This window comes from Leucoraja erinacea, chromosome 7, assembly GCF_028641065.1.
Source record: "Leucoraja erinacea ecotype New England chromosome 7, Leri_hhj_1, whole genome shotgun sequence".
NCBI lineage: Eukaryota > Metazoa > Chordata > Chondrichthyes > Rajiformes > Rajidae > Leucoraja > Leucoraja erinaceus.
In genome coordinates this window covers 37,510,719-37,526,727 of record NC_073383.1, presented here as the reverse complement: position 1 = coordinate 37,526,727, position 16,009 = coordinate 37,510,719, and the positions used below count along the sequence as shown (strand labels likewise).

Below are 16,009 nucleotides of genomic sequence, written 5' to 3'. Positions count from 1 at the left end.
ATTTCCTGTAAAGGATTAAAGTCTGAAAGGGGATTCTATTCTATTCTATGACGGGGGAAAGGTGTTGGAGGGGGGGAGGAGAGAGGAGGGGGGGGGAGGGGAGGGAGAGAGGGGTGGAGGGGGGGGGGGAGGAGAGGGGGGGAGGGGGGGGGGGGAGGGGGGGGGGGGGGGGGGGGGGGGGGGGGGGGGGGGGGGGGGGGGGGGGGGGGGGGGGGGGGGGGGAGGTGGGGGGGGGGGGGGGGGGGGGGGGGGGGGAGTGGGGGGGGGGGGGGGGGGGGGGGGGGGGGGGGGGGGGGGGGGGGGGGGGGGGGGGGGGGGGGGGGGGGGGGGGGGGGGTGGAGGGGGGGGGGGGGGGGAGGGGGGGGGGGAGGGGGGGGGGGGGGGGGGAGGAGAGAGGGGAGGGGGGGGGGGGAGAGGGTGAGGGGAGGTGAGGGGAGGGGGAGAGGTGGGGAGGGGAGGGTGGGAGGGAAAGGGGGTAGGGGGGTGTGTGGAGGAGGGGAGGGGGGTTTAGGGGGAGGGATGGTGGGGGAGGGGAGGGGGGGAGGGAGGGGAGAAAAAGAAGGGAGGGATGGTGGGGAGGGGGGGAGGGGGAGGGGGAGAGGGGGGGGGAGGGGAGGGGGGGGGGGGGGAGGGGAGGGGGGGGGGGGGGGAGGGGGGGGGAGGGGGGGGGAGGGGGGGGGGGGGGGAGAGGGAGGGAGGGGAAAGGGGGGGTGTGAGGGGGGGGGGCGGGGAGGGGACAGGGGGGGAGAGGAGGGGGGGGAACGGAGGGGGGAAGGGAGAGGGGGGGAGGAGAGGATAGGGGGGGGGAGAGGGGGAGGAGGGGGAGCGGAGAGGGGGGGAGAGGAGAGGGAGAGGGGGGAGGAGAGGGGGAGAGGGAGAGAGGGGGGGAGAGGAGAGAGGGGGGAGGCAGAGGGGGGGGGGAGGAGAGGGGAGGAGAGGGGAGGGAGAGGTGAGGAGAGGAGAGGGGGAGAGATGAGAGGGGAGGGGAGGGGGGGAGAGGAGGGGGGGGGGGGAGGGGGGAGGAGGGAGGGAGGGGGGGAGAGAGGAGGGAGAGAGAAAGTGAGTGCGTTTTTACTTCAACCCAAACCCCCCAAGCAACCATTTGCAGGCAGTGCTTTTTTATTTCAAACTAACCATAACCATATTTTCATTTTCAAACAACATTAAGGGTACTTACTCACAAGTGTGAAGAAATTTGTTCAGTGTCATTCAGAGCTCAGAGTGACAGAGACTAATTGACAGAGCTCCATCTTGATGAGAGACTGATTGAGGCACACCACTTCCTGGTTTTATAGTCTCCCCCCCCCCCCCCCGCAGGGGGCAGCAGAGAGAATGGGGAATTTTGTAAAAACATTAATATCTCCGTGATTTTTCATCAACGGGAAAAATCCTCGGCACACATACGGCGGAGGGGGGCTCTGAGCATGGTGGCCAAAAATGATGGCTGTAGGTGGCGGCGTTCTCTCGGAAATCGCAGCACAGAAGGCCAAAAGCGGTCAAGAACAGAGATTTAGTAATATAGACTAGAGACAAACTAATATATATATATAACCACACAGATTATGCATGCTGCACATTCCTTATGTAGTCCAGTCTGGATCTTCATCCTTACTGCCAGCCATAAGCAGCTTGTCGTACTCTCTCTCTCACATTCTCTTAGATTCGCTGTATTCCATGGGGACGAAAGCACAAGGCCTTTCCTCCGTAGAATTACTAATAAAAGATGATGGGTTCTAATCTCTATGTGTGAGTCTGATCATTTCAAAAGAAAGTACCAAGTTACAATTCTCAGCAGGAAATGTAACCTGCTCCCACATCTTCTTCTATATCTAGTGGTCTGCTAAGGGTTGGCCTAAAAGCCCCACGCAATAGACATTAGGTGCAGATTTATGCCATTCGGCCCTTCAAGCCAGCACCACCATTCAATATGATCATGGCTGATCAACCACAATCAGTACCCTGTTCCTGCCCTCCCCCCTTATCCCCTGACTCCGCTATCTTCAAGAGCCCTACCTAGCTCTCTTGAAAGTATCCAGATTACTGGCCTTCACCGCCCTCTGAGGCAGAGAATTCCACAGACTCACAACTGTCTGTGTGAAAAAGTGTTTCCTCATCTCCGTTCTAAATGGCTTACCCCTTATTCTTAAACTGTGGCCCCTGGTTTTGGACTCCCTAAACATCTGGAGCATGTTTCCTGCCTCTAGCGTGTCCAAACCTTTAATAATCTTATATGTTTCAATAAGAACCCCTCTCATCCTTCTAAATTCCAGAGCATTCTCTCAGCACATGACAGTCCCGCCATCCCGGAAATTGACCTTGTAAACCTACCCTGCACTCCCTCAATAGCAAGAATGTCCTTCCTCAAATTTGGAGACCAAAACTGCACACAATATTCCAGGTGTGGTCTCACTAGGGCCCTGTACAACTGCAGGACCTCTTTGACCTATACTCAATTCCTCTTGTTATGAAGGCGAACATGTTATTCGCTTCCTTCACTGCCTGCTGTACCTGCATGCTTACTTTCATGGCAATGTATAATCATTCTCTGTAAGAAAGACAAAGGTGACATAAAGGTTTTAGGGACATCTCTTCAGCACCACAAGCAAGGGTTTTGCCAGTCACTCTCAAATGCTTGCAGCAGTTTACTGACTGTACCGACTCTGTCACATTATAGATTAGGAGCAGGAAGTCAACAATGGACATGATGTTCCCCTTAAGCCAGCTGCAAGAAAAAATAAGCCACTGCACTTGTGCTTGTCAACATGGTGAAGATGTTTGACATTATCAGTAGAGCAGGCTTGTGGAAATAAATATTTAATGCTACTCACATGTGCCTACCACAAAAACTGTGCTACAATCTATTTTTATAGGTCAATCTTTGACAGGTTTTAGATCAAAGAATGCAAGAAGCATGGCTGTGCTTTGCTAATATCTTTTTGAGGCATATACCTTCAAGCAACTGGCCAAATCTGCAAACTGTCTACAGTGTGCAGTTTTAGTCACCGCATTACAGGTAGGATATAGAGACCTTGGAGGGAGTTTAAAGGCAGTTCACCAGTATGTTGCCTGTATTAGAGAGTATTAGCAAAAAGGGAAGGTTAGACACAACTTGGACTATTTTCTCTGGAGCTTCTCTGGGCTGAGGGAGCCATCTGATAAAAGTGCACAAAATTATGAAGCATAGATTGGGTAGGTAGTCAAAATCCAGGGTATAAATGTCAAGTACTAGAAAGATTTGTTCTAAGGTGAAAGGAGCAAAGCTTAAAGGAGATTTACGAGGCAAGTTTATTTTTACAGGAAGACTGTGATACATGCCTGAACTTGTTGCTGGGGGAGGTGTGGAAACAGATATGATAACAACGCTTAAAAGACAGGTACTTGAACAGACTGAGAATGGAGGAATGTGCACCATATGCAGGCAGATGGATTAGTTTAAATTGGCTTCATAGTTGGCACAGACATCATAGGTGGAAAGGCCTGTTCCTGTGCTGTGCTATTCCATGTAAAATGTGTAAAGGCCAGGGCAAAAATGAGACACAAATACATCAAAGAGCTCATTTTTTGAGGCTTTCAGGATATTTGCAATTTAAAAGAGTTTTTCTAGGAAATAATGTTGACTAATCACCATCTATCAGCTTTGACTATACAGCTCTTGCGGCAGAGAATAAGTTTTGGTACATAAGATCCATGGGGAGTGACAACAGCAGGAACATTTAAATGGATATATTGAAAATGTTGCTACTATTTGCATTGTCCTCGGAACAAAATTATGAAACTTATTACAAAGCAGTGTACAAAGCCTTTGTTTACAGTGTCCTTTTCCCACGTATGTTGCTTAGTTTCAACATCATGGTAAGTTAGAATCACCACCACAGATGTAATTACCAAAATTAACCTGATAACCATTAATGTATTTCTCAAACACAAGTGTAGGTGCTCTATGGGTATAGACACAGGATGGAAAGAGGCCACATTCTGGAAAAAAACTTGCGTTAGCAGGTTGCAGCAGGTAGAAGGAGAAGAGAATAATGCTTGAAATTAAGCTTTGTAGGTAGCTGCAACTAGAAATCTTATATTTTTGGATCAACCAGAATGTTTAGAAAGTGACAAGAAAAAGCAGGTAAAATCCACTGGTTTAATTTAAATCAGTTTTAAAATACTCTCATACAATCTCAAAAAAAAAAAATCCCTTAAAAAATCCAACAGAAATGAATATTATGAACATACTGTATTCTATTGCATATTGCATACTATTCCGTGCTGTAATTGTTATATGGTTATAACAAGAGTGGCAACATTTTAGCTTGTTTAGAACTTCTAAATGGAGATGAAGTGAAGATATTTCAATGTATTGAATGCAACAATGTGGATAGGTGAAAGTTGTGCTAATTTGACTTCCTCATAAATTATCCCGTAATACTGTAAACTTTCACTTTTCCTCATTTACAAAGCCATATAAAGAACAGCATAGTAGAAATTTACACAGCATTTGCTAAAATAAGGCAAAAATATATAATTAGCAATAAAGCAAACTTTAAATTAATTGTGACTCCAAGACATTTATGATTGGATAAAGATGGTAGATTTCCTTCCATGTGGGACATTAGTGAATCAGATGGGTTTTTACAACAATGCAATAGATTTATTGCTTATGGTTAACCTTGGAAAATTATTAACTACTTACATTTAAATATGCTTGGCTGCCAGAATAGGATTCAATCACATCTAGATCAATAGACGAGAGCACTGTCTGTCTCCTAGTTCAGTAACTTTTCTGCCACTGTGCAGTTGGTTATGATGACAAATTGACATTCATTGCACAAACTGAACAAGTTTCAAATACCACATCCAAAAATATAGAAAACTCACAACCATTTTCCAGAGTGTAAAACCAAACTATAATTTTACCACCATGATGTTGTCTACAGTTGGAAAACAGTTAACTACATTTTACCAGAAGCTAACACGGAACAGGAATGAGATGCAAACAATGCCAATTAACAAGCAAATAAAGTATTCCTACCTGATGGGTGAAATACCACTTGGTTGCCAGGATGAGGTCCAGCATCAATTGAGAGCATTATGGCTACTTTTCGCACATCCCAAAGCTTTAGTATTCCATATGAATCACAGGAAACAATCGTATCCCCCTGTCAGGTAAACATAGGGGTGTTTTTGCAATAGATAAAGCTTCAGGAACAATATAAATTTTATGAGGACTTCCAAAACACATATTATACAAAATAAAGAAAGAGCTTTTGCGTCATTCCCGTACCATGAAGTTACAGCAGAGTTAAATGGGCTGAGATTTAAACAGGCTGTAGCTCAAATTGAACAAATGTGAGAGTGTGATTGCGTAACATGGGCTGTAGCATAATTAATGCCAATTTCACACCACTGCAGGTCAACTATCTATCCTAGGCAGCTATTACAAATGCAAATCAAGGACCCACACCACCCTGGCCACACTCTCATTTCACTCCTGCCATCGGGAAGAGGTGTAGGAATCTGAGAACTTTAACATTCAGGTTCAGGAACAGCTCCTTCCCAACAACCATGAGGGTATTGAAGGTTGTTTCCAATAGTGGGATAGTCTAAAACCAGAGGCCATGATGAAGCCGAGTTTTAGTTAAAAATATAAGATGATATTAAATTGGTTTCTGGGCTAGCTTACAGCTTATATTTAGTGTCAAATTAGGCTTGCCTTAGGTTGTGGGTGTGTGTGAGATAATAAATCCTATAACATTGTCTCCCAAGTGACAGGCAGAGGAGCAGCTAGAGAGATAGCTGGTCAAATCTTTGAAGTGAGATGCCATAAACCAAATGACCAATGTTTATGGGGAGGAGGCAATAAAGGAAGAGAGAAATAGCCAGTCACATCTTTGTAAACAAATGACCTATGTTTATGAGGGACCAAATGACAGAGGAAGCAGCGAAGAGAGCTAGGGTGGTCTATTTGGAGATAACGCAAATGGCCAATGTTTTCAGTATATCTTGTACCATGTAAACAAAAGGCCTTTGATGTGATGCCATCTGTGGAAACCTTTTCCAATACCTCTGACCATGACTAATGTCTGTGGAATGTGATAAGGGGACAAAAAAAAACCCTATTTAAGGCAATGTAATTCTGTTGTTAAGGGAAGAGGACCGAGGACAGTTGAGTGTCTACATTGGTCACTTAGCTGGAATTCTCGCTCCCTTCCATCGGCCGATGTTAAGTAAAGTTTTGAACTGGTCTACCAAACAGTTTGTGTGGTGTCTGTTTATTAAGAAGCGAACCTGGTTTAGTTGTTATAAAAGTAACTTTTTCATTGGCGTTTTTTTGGCAGGCCTCGCTGGGACCACATCAACGGCTGACTGTGCAAGAGGTTGCGGAGGTTGCCGGGATTGGAAGGGAGATAACTGAGCTCTATCGGTCCCCTTGTAAGACCGACTCCCTAGAAACTCCCGGGAACATCTGTGATCCTTCATCAGAGGTTGACTTGGTTCCCTGCCGAGGTTCTTCGAAACAGACAAAGGTAAGACCAGTTGGGCTTTATATGGTTTTTTTTTAAAGAAGGGATTGTGTATGTATTTTTAAGACGGAATTGTGTATGTATTTTTAAGACAGAATTGTGCATGTATTTTTAAGAAGGGCTTGTGTATATTGTTAAGAAGGACTTGAGCGGTTCCTCTCTCTCTCTCTGTCTATCTCTCTTTGTTTTCTCTTTTTCTCTCTCTACTAAGGGCTCATCGGCCTCGTTGAGACATCCGTGATTTGTCGGGTTGAGATACGGGGGTTGAGGTGTGCGTCTGGCTTATTGAGACATCCGAAGCGTTGTCGGATTGAGAAATAAGTGGCGTTGTATATTAAAGAATTAAGAAGTCTGCTAGGTTGAGAAACGGGGGTCCCGGTTCGCGGGTCTGCTTCGTTGAGACACCTGGGGCTTATTTTAAGAGTTAAGACGTCTGCCAGGTTGAGAAACGGGGGTCTTGGTTAGCAAGTCGGCTTCGTTGAGACACTTGGGTCGTATATTAAAGAGTTAAAAAAGGTCAGCCAAATTGAGAAACTGGGGTCTCGAGTAGCGAGTCGGCCTGGTTGATATATTTGGAACAATTCGGAATTAAAAAGTCGGCCAAGTTGAGAAACTGGGGTCTCATTTAGTGGGTCGGCCTGGTTGATATATTTGGAACGATTCGGAATTAAGAAGTCTGTTTTCTCTCTCTCTCTTTCTATCTATCTATGGGGAATGCTCTGGATACCGGTCCAATATATGTGTTATTTGAATCCTAAGTATAAAAAGAAATTTAGAATGTTAAGTTACAGATTGACCAAACGGTTGGGGGATGAAGCCTGGCCTGTAGGGGGCACATGGAATGTCGAGACAATTAAATAAGCAGAGGTGTTGATATGGGAAAGGAAGACAGGAACCCACTAGAAAGCTGATTTAAAATAGACTTTAATTTACAGCAATTGAACACTAAATTCCTTCCATTTGGCCTATAAATTGATGTAAATGAGATTTAAAAATCATGTTTTATTGTGAATTATTTGTGAATATAATTTGGACACTTAGGCTATTTAAAAATGTTAATCATTTATTAAGAAATAGATATATGTTTAGATCTAGTAATTGAAGTTTGAAATTAGCTACAATTGGGTAACTAACTAATTATATGCTTTTATTTCAGGTCATCCAAGTAAGATTATTTTATATCTGTGTCAGAATGGTTCAATCTATGATAACTGAAAATTTCATTCAGTTCTCTTAATTTTTAAGAAGGTTATGGGCTTTTGACGGTCCATGATCACAGTTTTTTTGTTATGTCCATAGAAAATCAATAGGGAACAAGATGCTAATTTCCGAGTATGAAAATGGCCATAACTTTTTTATTACTTGAGATATGAAAGTGAATTAGGTGTCAAATTAAACTTATTGTTATGCTTTATCTGATGGGATAAATTGCAGATTTGATTTTTTTTAAATCTCACAATTTTGTAACGTTGCTAGATAGAGTTAAGAAACTAGGATAGCACTAGGAAAGGATGGAAATTATTGCAACTAGAATGCCAGTGGGCAGAGGAACGAGAGAAAAGAATTAAGAGACAGGCGGGAGGTGATAAACAGGTGATGGTTAGTAAAAATAAACCCAGTACTGGTAAATCCTCTGGAGGAGACTTCATGTCTGGCACGACGACCCTATTTGGTAATGAAAATGAGGAGGAGTTAGATAATCTTGTGAGATGTCCACCTCCCTATGCCCTACCAGTAGCAATGGCATCTTTACCTGGGACAGTTCCGTCAGTAACATTCCTATAACTTGAAGTTCTGACCTTACAAAGCTCTCCAGGATTGGGAGCACGGGAATGCCTTTCTGTGTGTACTTTGTTAAGGCATTGATGCTACCAGAACAGCTGATCATTATTAAATGTACTGCACACACTGGTGCTGGGGACCCTATAGCAAAAGGTAATGAGTTGCCGATAGTGTATCCAAACAGGCAGCCTGTACATCCAAATGCATAGTGACAGCAGCTAAACAGATGCTAGCAAATAGAACGGTCCTGCCAAACATGAGGGAGGTATGTACATTACAGAGGGATGCCTCTTGTATATAATAATAACTATGGAAACAAGAGGGCTGTGCCATTGATTCAGCACACCCCGCTTGGACAAGTTGGTGTATAACGATACATTTTTACCCGTCTTACCCATGCTGGTAAGGAGGGAATGATAGGATAACAAAGGAAATGTGGTGGCAGGCCTCTGAATGTAAAATTTGCTAATGAAATAATCCAGGCAAACCAATTAGGATACCCTCAGGGGTGACGCCAATGCCATAATGGTTGTTTGAATGCATACAGGTTGATTTTATTGAAATGCCAAGGGCCCAGTGTTATAAATATTGCGTACTAATTTTAGATTTATTTAGTAGGTGGAGTGAAGCTCTACCAACCACTATTACTAAGGAAAAATGTGCACATTTTAATATCCAACAGCAATTCACTGTACACACCACCCACAAGCATCTGGGATGGTGGAAAGAGTCAATGGGGATTGCAAAACAAGATTACCCCGGAGGTAAATCCTTTTTCTGACAAGCAACTATGTTATAAAAAATTGGGGATGCAGGAAAATTCAATGGTGAAATGAGGATAGGATAGGGAGACTGAAAAGTCAAGGGGAGTCTGACTAATCATGATATGAATCAATGTCCAATTAGGGTTAGGTAACCAGGATTTTGGTAAACAGAAGTCTTGTCAGAAAAAGGGAAAGTAAATTACAAAGAGATGTCTTTAAAAATGAAATATTATATACTGCTGGTAAAACAATGTTTTTGTATATGTACTGCTTGGAAAACAATGTTTTTGTATGTGGTATGTGTGAAATTCAAAGCAATGTGCAAAGTTGTGTGTCGCTTTAAATAGTTTGTCCTGTAAAATGCAAATAGACAAAGTTTATGGTGTGCTAATGTGTTGGTTGATTATAAATCTTTTGAACCAAGTTTAAAAAAAGACTCATCCCGATTAAAGTGTTAAATGAGATTGGAAATGTCAAAATTACAGAGAAAAGTAAATGTATTATTGATTACTGATTCTGAATGAGCTCTTTTGGGAAAGATTGTTTTGATATGATAACAGAGGTTGTCTTTTAAAATGCAAATGAAGCAAGATTACTGTTTTGAAGCAAACAAAAAGATGTTGAAGCATGTGCCGTGTGCGAGAAATGAAGGTAGATGAAAAATTGTCTTATGACTTACAGAAAGGGGGTTTGAGGGAACTCACAATGAGGGATGAAAGGTGAGAAGATAAAGTAGATTGGGGAAGAGAACATATTTGGAGAATTGAATATTTAGGTGGGGAGAGCCTCTTCGGGTATAATCGGATTAAAGAATAAATTCACAAGGAAGTGTTAGGAAGGAACATGAAGGATCAAAGGTAGACAAAAGTGCTGGAGAAACTCAGCTGGTGAACAAGATTCACAACCTTTTATTGATGCAGGAAAAGCTGCCGTGTCCACCCCCTGGAGAGTGGGGGGAAGCCACTTACAGACCCTGGGCAATTAACTAATTATGTATGGTCGGCAATTAACCCGTGTCTTGCCAGATCTACATTCCCAGGTTGGAGGAGCTTTGCTGGGAGCCATAAAAGCTATACGATGGTGGTGCTGGGACAAGAAGAAATTGAGACTGTTGAAAGAAACAACCAAGTGTTGCTAACAACATGAACTGCTGTAAAGATGAAAGATCATCGGCGCTGGATACATTTGATTGGCTGTGAACAGTTTGTGGAAACAAGGACGATGGGCTATTGATGTTCCTTTATTCTGGGGTGGCCCAGCCCACATGGACTGAACTTTCTTCAGAATGGCAAACTTGCGGACTAACCCACATTTAAAGGATGGTACACACCTCCTTTTAAACAAGATTGAAGTCAAACATGACAAGCGCAGCAAAGATACCCTGACTACAGACAGTAAGAAGTCTGCAAAGGCCAGTTAAATCTACCTGTTTTTGCCACAACCAAGGCACTGGTGTATTTTAAGGAAACAGTATATTTGTGACAGGGCATTGTTATGTTGCAAATGCAGTGCCACACAAGAGAAGCATGAACCAGTTACACCAGCACACAGGGAAATCCAAATGAAACCGAATAAAGGCTGAGCAATTTTTATGAACCTTTTCCTGTCCTATGATAGTATCTTAGTGTCACATCCGGGGGAGGTTGGTGGCCATTTAAAATGTTTGGAGGGACTTGTGAAACGATTGTCCACTATGAATTGATTGTGTTACTAGTGTACTATTCATTTGTCTGATGAGATGCTTATGGTCTTTCGTATGTACTCAGGAAGGACTGTAGTTGTTATCAAAATTTTGATAAAAGGATGGAATGATGAAGCCGAGTTTTAGTTAAAAATATAAGAAGATATTAAATTGGTTTCTGGGCTAGCTTACAGCTTATATTTAGTGTCAAATTAGGCTTGCCTTAGGTTGTGGGTGTGTGTGAGATAATAAATCCTATAACATTGTCTCCCAAGTGACAGGCAGAGGAGCAGCTAGAGAGATAGCTGGTCAAATCTTTGAAGTGAGATGCCATAAACCAAATGACCAATGTTTATGGGGAGGAGGCAATAAAGGAAGAGAGAAATAGCCAGTCACATCTTTGTAAACAAATGACCTATGTTTATGAGGGACCAAATGACAGAGGAAGCAGCGAAGAGAGCTAGGGTGGTCTATTTGGAGATAACGCAAATGGCCAATGTTTTCAGTATATCTTGTACCATGTAAACAAAAGGCCTTTGATGTGCTGCAATCTGTGGAAACCTTTTCCAGTACCTCTGACCATGACTAATGTCTGTGGAATGTGATAAGGGGACAAAAAAAACCCTATTTAAGGCAATGTAATTCTGTTGTTAAGGGAAGAGGACCGAGGACAGTTGAGTGTCTACATTGGTCACTTAGCTGGAATTCTCGCTCCCTTCCATCGGCCGATGTTAAGTAAAGTTTTGAACTGGTCTACCAAACAGTTTGTGTGGTGTCTGTTTATTAAGAAGCGAACCTGGTTTAGTTGTTATAAAAGTAACTTTTTCAGCCATAGTCTCAGAATAAAAGGATGTACCTTTAGAAACAAGACGAGGAGGAATTTATTTAGTTAGAGAGTAGTGAGTCTGTGGAATTCATTGCCACAGATGGCTGTAGAGGCCAAGTCAATTACTATCTTTAAGGCAGAAAATTAGACAATTGTGATTAGTAAGGGTGTTAGGGTTTATGGGGAGAAGGCAGGTGAATGGGATTGAGAGAAAGATCGATCAGTCACGATTGAATGGTGGAGTAGACTTAACGGGCAGAACAGCCTAATTCTGAGCATAATCTGAGTAAGTGTGAGATGGTGCACTTTGGGAGGTTGAATGTTAGCTGAACAAAGGGAAAGTACAGTGCCCTCCATAATGTTTTAGACAAAGACCCATCATTTATTTATTTGCTTCAGTACTCCACAATTTGAGATATGTAATAGAAAAAAATCACGTGGTTAAAATGCACATTGTCAGATTTTAATAATGGCTATTTTTATACATTTTGGTTTCACCGTGTAGAAATTACAGATATGTTCATGCACCATATTCTCCCATTTCAAGGGAGAATGCTCCCATTTCAAGGCACTATAATGTTTGGGACACATGGCTTCACGGGTGTTTGTCATTGCTTAAGTGTGTTTAATTGCCTCCTTGATACAAGTATAAGACAGCTCTCAGCACCTAGTCTTTCCTCCAGTCTTTCCATCATCTTTTGGAACTTTTATTGCTGTTTATCAACATGAGGACCAAAGTTGTGCCAATGAAAGTCAAAGAAGCCATTATGAGACAGAGAAACAAGAATAAAACTGTTAGAGACATCAGCCAAACCTTAGGCTTATCAAAATCAACTGTTTGGAACATCATTAAGAAGAAAGAGAGCCCTGGTGAGCTTACTAATCGCAAACGGATTAGCAGGCCAAGGAAGACCTCCACAGCTGATGACATTCTCTCTGTAATAAATAGGCTCACCAGCGTCTCTTCTTCCTGAGGAGACTGAAGAAGGTCCATCTGTCTCCTCAGATCCTGGTGAACTTCTACCGCTGCACCATCGAGAGCATCCTTACCAACTGCATCACAGAATCGTATGGCAACTGCTCTGTCTCCGACCGGAAGGCATTGCAGAGGGTGGTGAAAATTGCCCAACGCATCACCGGTTCCTCGCTCCCCTCCATTGAGTCTGTCCAAAGCAAGCGTTGTCTGCTGAGGGCGCTCAGCATCGCCAAGGACTGCTCTCACCCCAACCATGGACTGTTTACCCTCCTACCATCCGGGAGGCGCTACAGGTCTCTCCGTTGCCGAACCAGCAGGTCGAGGAACAGCTTCTTCCCGGCGGCTGTCACTCTACTCAACAACGTACCTCGGTGACTGCCAATCACCACCCCTCCCGGACACATTATTATTTATTCAAATCATTTGCTATGTCGCTCTTCCAGGGAGATGCTAAATGCATTTCGTTGTCTCTGTACTGTACACTGACAATGACAATTAAAATTGAATCTGAATCTGAATAAAGAAAAATCCCCAAACACCTGTCTGACAGATCAGAAACACTCTTCAGGAGTTAGGTGTGGATTTGTCAATGACCACTGTCCACAAAATACTTCATGAACAGAAATACAGAGGCTACACTGTAAGATGCAAACCACTGGTTAGCTGCAAAAATAGGATGGCCAGTTTACAGTTTGCCAAGAAGGACTTAAAAGAGCAACCACAGTTCTGGAAAAAATGTCTTGTGGACAGATGAGATGAAGATTAATTATATCAGAGTGATGGCAAGAGCAAAGTATGGAGGAGAGAAGGAACTTTCCAAGATCCAAAGCATACCACCTCATGTGTGAAACACGGTGGTGGGGGTGTTATGGCCTGGGCATGTATGGCTGCTGAAGGTACTGGCTCATTTCTCTTCATTGATTATACAACTGCTGATGATAGTAGCATAATGAATTCTGAAGTGTAAAGGCACATCCTATCTGCTCAAGTTCAAACAAATGCCTCAAAACCCATTGGCCGGCGGTTCATTATATAGCAAGACAATGATCCCAAACATATTGCTAAAGCAACAAAGGAGTTTTTCAAAGACAAAAAATGGTAAATTCTTGAGTGGCCAAGTCAAACACCCAATCTGAACCCAATTGTGCATGCCTTTTATATGCTGAAGAGAAAACTGATGGGGGCCAGCCCCCAAAACAAGCATAAGCTAAAGATGGCTGCAATACAGGCCTGGTAGTGCATCACCAGATACGACACCCAGCAATTTGTGATGTTCATGAACCACAGACTTCAAGCAGTCATTGCATGCAAAGGATATGCAACAAAATACTAAACATGACTCCTTTCATTTACATGACATTGCTGTGTCCCAAACATTATGGTGCCCTGAAAATGGGGGGGGGGGGGGGGGGGGGGGGGGGGGGGGGGGGGACGGGACTATGTATAAACACTGCTGTAATTTCTACATGGTGAAACCAAAATGTATAAAAGTAACCTTTATTAAAATCTAACTATGTGCCCTTCTACCGCGTGTGATTTTTTCTATTACAAATTTCAAATTGTGGATTATAGAGGCAAATAAATAAATGATGGGTCTTTGTCGCAAACATTATGTTGGGCACTGTATATAGTTAATAGCAAGACCCTTAACAGTATTGCATTACAGATTAATCTTGAGGTACAAGTGCATAGCTCCCTGAAAGTGTTAATACAAGTCGATCGAGTGGTAAAGAAGGTGAATGGTATGCTTGCCCTCATTGGTTGGGGCATTGAGTGCAAGTGTCAGGTAAAAATATGTACTATTTTCTACAAATGAATCAGATGCAATATCATTCTGGGTCCAACCCTTCCCCCACCCCATGCCTCATTAGTTAAAAACCTCCTGAGTAACATGAGCAAACCTCCCTTCAAGGATATTGGTCCCTCTCCAGTTTAATTAACCCACACATATTTAATTGAAAGTAGGACACATACAAAATGCTTGCTAAAACTTAATTATCAAAATTTCAGTGATGTTTACTGCCTTAGAGCTCAACCTAGGGCTTGAATTTGAGAGTGGCTAATGAGTTTTAATCATGCATAGTTCTTAAAAGGGAGCTGGACATGGCATATAATCATTAGTGGGCACAGTACAGATGATAAGCAATCAAATTAATTTTCAAAGGTGCCTCTGGACTATTTGGTTCATGAGATAGAGAGAATTATTGTGATGCTCAGGAAACCCTTAAAGTACATAGTCAACTAGTAATGTAAAATAGTCGCAAAACAAGGACCTTGTCAGGATTGTGTGCAAAACAGGGACAGATGCAATTCCACAATAATCAAATTACCTCACTAGCTATTTAGATCAGCAAAAATATTACCAAATTCATCTTGAATAGCTGAAAATTGTTTTTTCATCCATAACCCCAACCTATATCATCCCACCACTAAGCAGCACCAACCTTTATTAATCATGGCTTCCACTTACCATTTATATATCCTTTCATATCCTTACACAATTTCCAATATCAAGCCTTGCATCCAAATGTAAAATACATTTGCATACACATTTCCCCCTTTCCTCCAGAAGGCTTCACATAATCACTATCAGCAATGGCACACTGGCCAGTCCAGTCTAACAAATTACAACCTTGCAGGAAGAAGTACTGGTATTTATTGTAGCAGCTGCTACTTTTTTTTAAATTTGAGACTTTGGCCAACAATGGTGTAGAGATGAATGAAGATGCAAGCATGTTCAAACCTAATCCTCTTTCCAACATGCTACTTAACCCTCTCATATGATTACTAGATGCAGAATTATAAGCATTCACTTCTTATAATCTCTAGTCCTAACCTATTCTCTTCCTCCACAACTCTCTATCCACCACAAATATTCCTTCTTTTGCTCAAACTGGAGGACGAGACAGATGTTCGGCAGCTGTGGCGGGGCCTGAATGCAATCATCTCCTACAAGGCGAAACCAGGAGGCAGCTCGAATGTCGGCGAAACATCACTCCCTGATGAGCTCAATGCGTTTTACGCAAGCTTTGGTAGGGAGAATGCTGATGTGCCTTCCCGAGCCCCCATTCGCTGTGATGGTATTTCAGTCTCAGTCACAGAGGCCGACGTCAGGAAATCCTTCAGCGGGGTGAACCCTCGAAAAGCTCCTGGACCTGATGGTATACCCGGTCCTGTACTAAAAACCTGTGCGGACCAACTGGCTGGAGTTTTTACGGGCATTTTCAACCTCTCACTTCTGAGGTCTGAGGTCCCCACTTGCTTTAAAAGGGCATCAATTTTACCAGTGCCCAAGAAGAGTAAGGTGACGTGCCTCAAAGACTATTGACCAGTGGCACTAACGCCGGTGGTGATGAAGTGCTTTGCGAGGTTGATCATGGAGCAAATTAATTCCTACCTCGACAAAAACCTGGACCCACTGCAGTTCGCTTACCGCCATAACAGATCTATGGTGGATGCGATCTC

At 43.0% G+C, this 16,009-nt stretch overlaps 1 protein-coding gene across 2 annotated transcripts in view; it reads right to left on the bottom strand.

The window, feature by feature from the left end:
• The window catches only part of LOC129698888 (sperm-associated antigen 16 protein), a 705,663-nt gene that overhangs the window by 233,504 nt on the left and 456,150 nt on the right, over positions 1–16,009 (bottom strand). For both annotated transcript variants that reach the window (XM_055638281.1, XM_055638282.1), the window contains exon 16: positions 5,024–5,150. In XM_055638281.1, the coding sequence (XP_055494256.1) occupies positions 5,024–5,150 (127 nt within the window). The remainder of the gene's footprint in view (positions 1–5,023; positions 5,151–16,009) is intronic.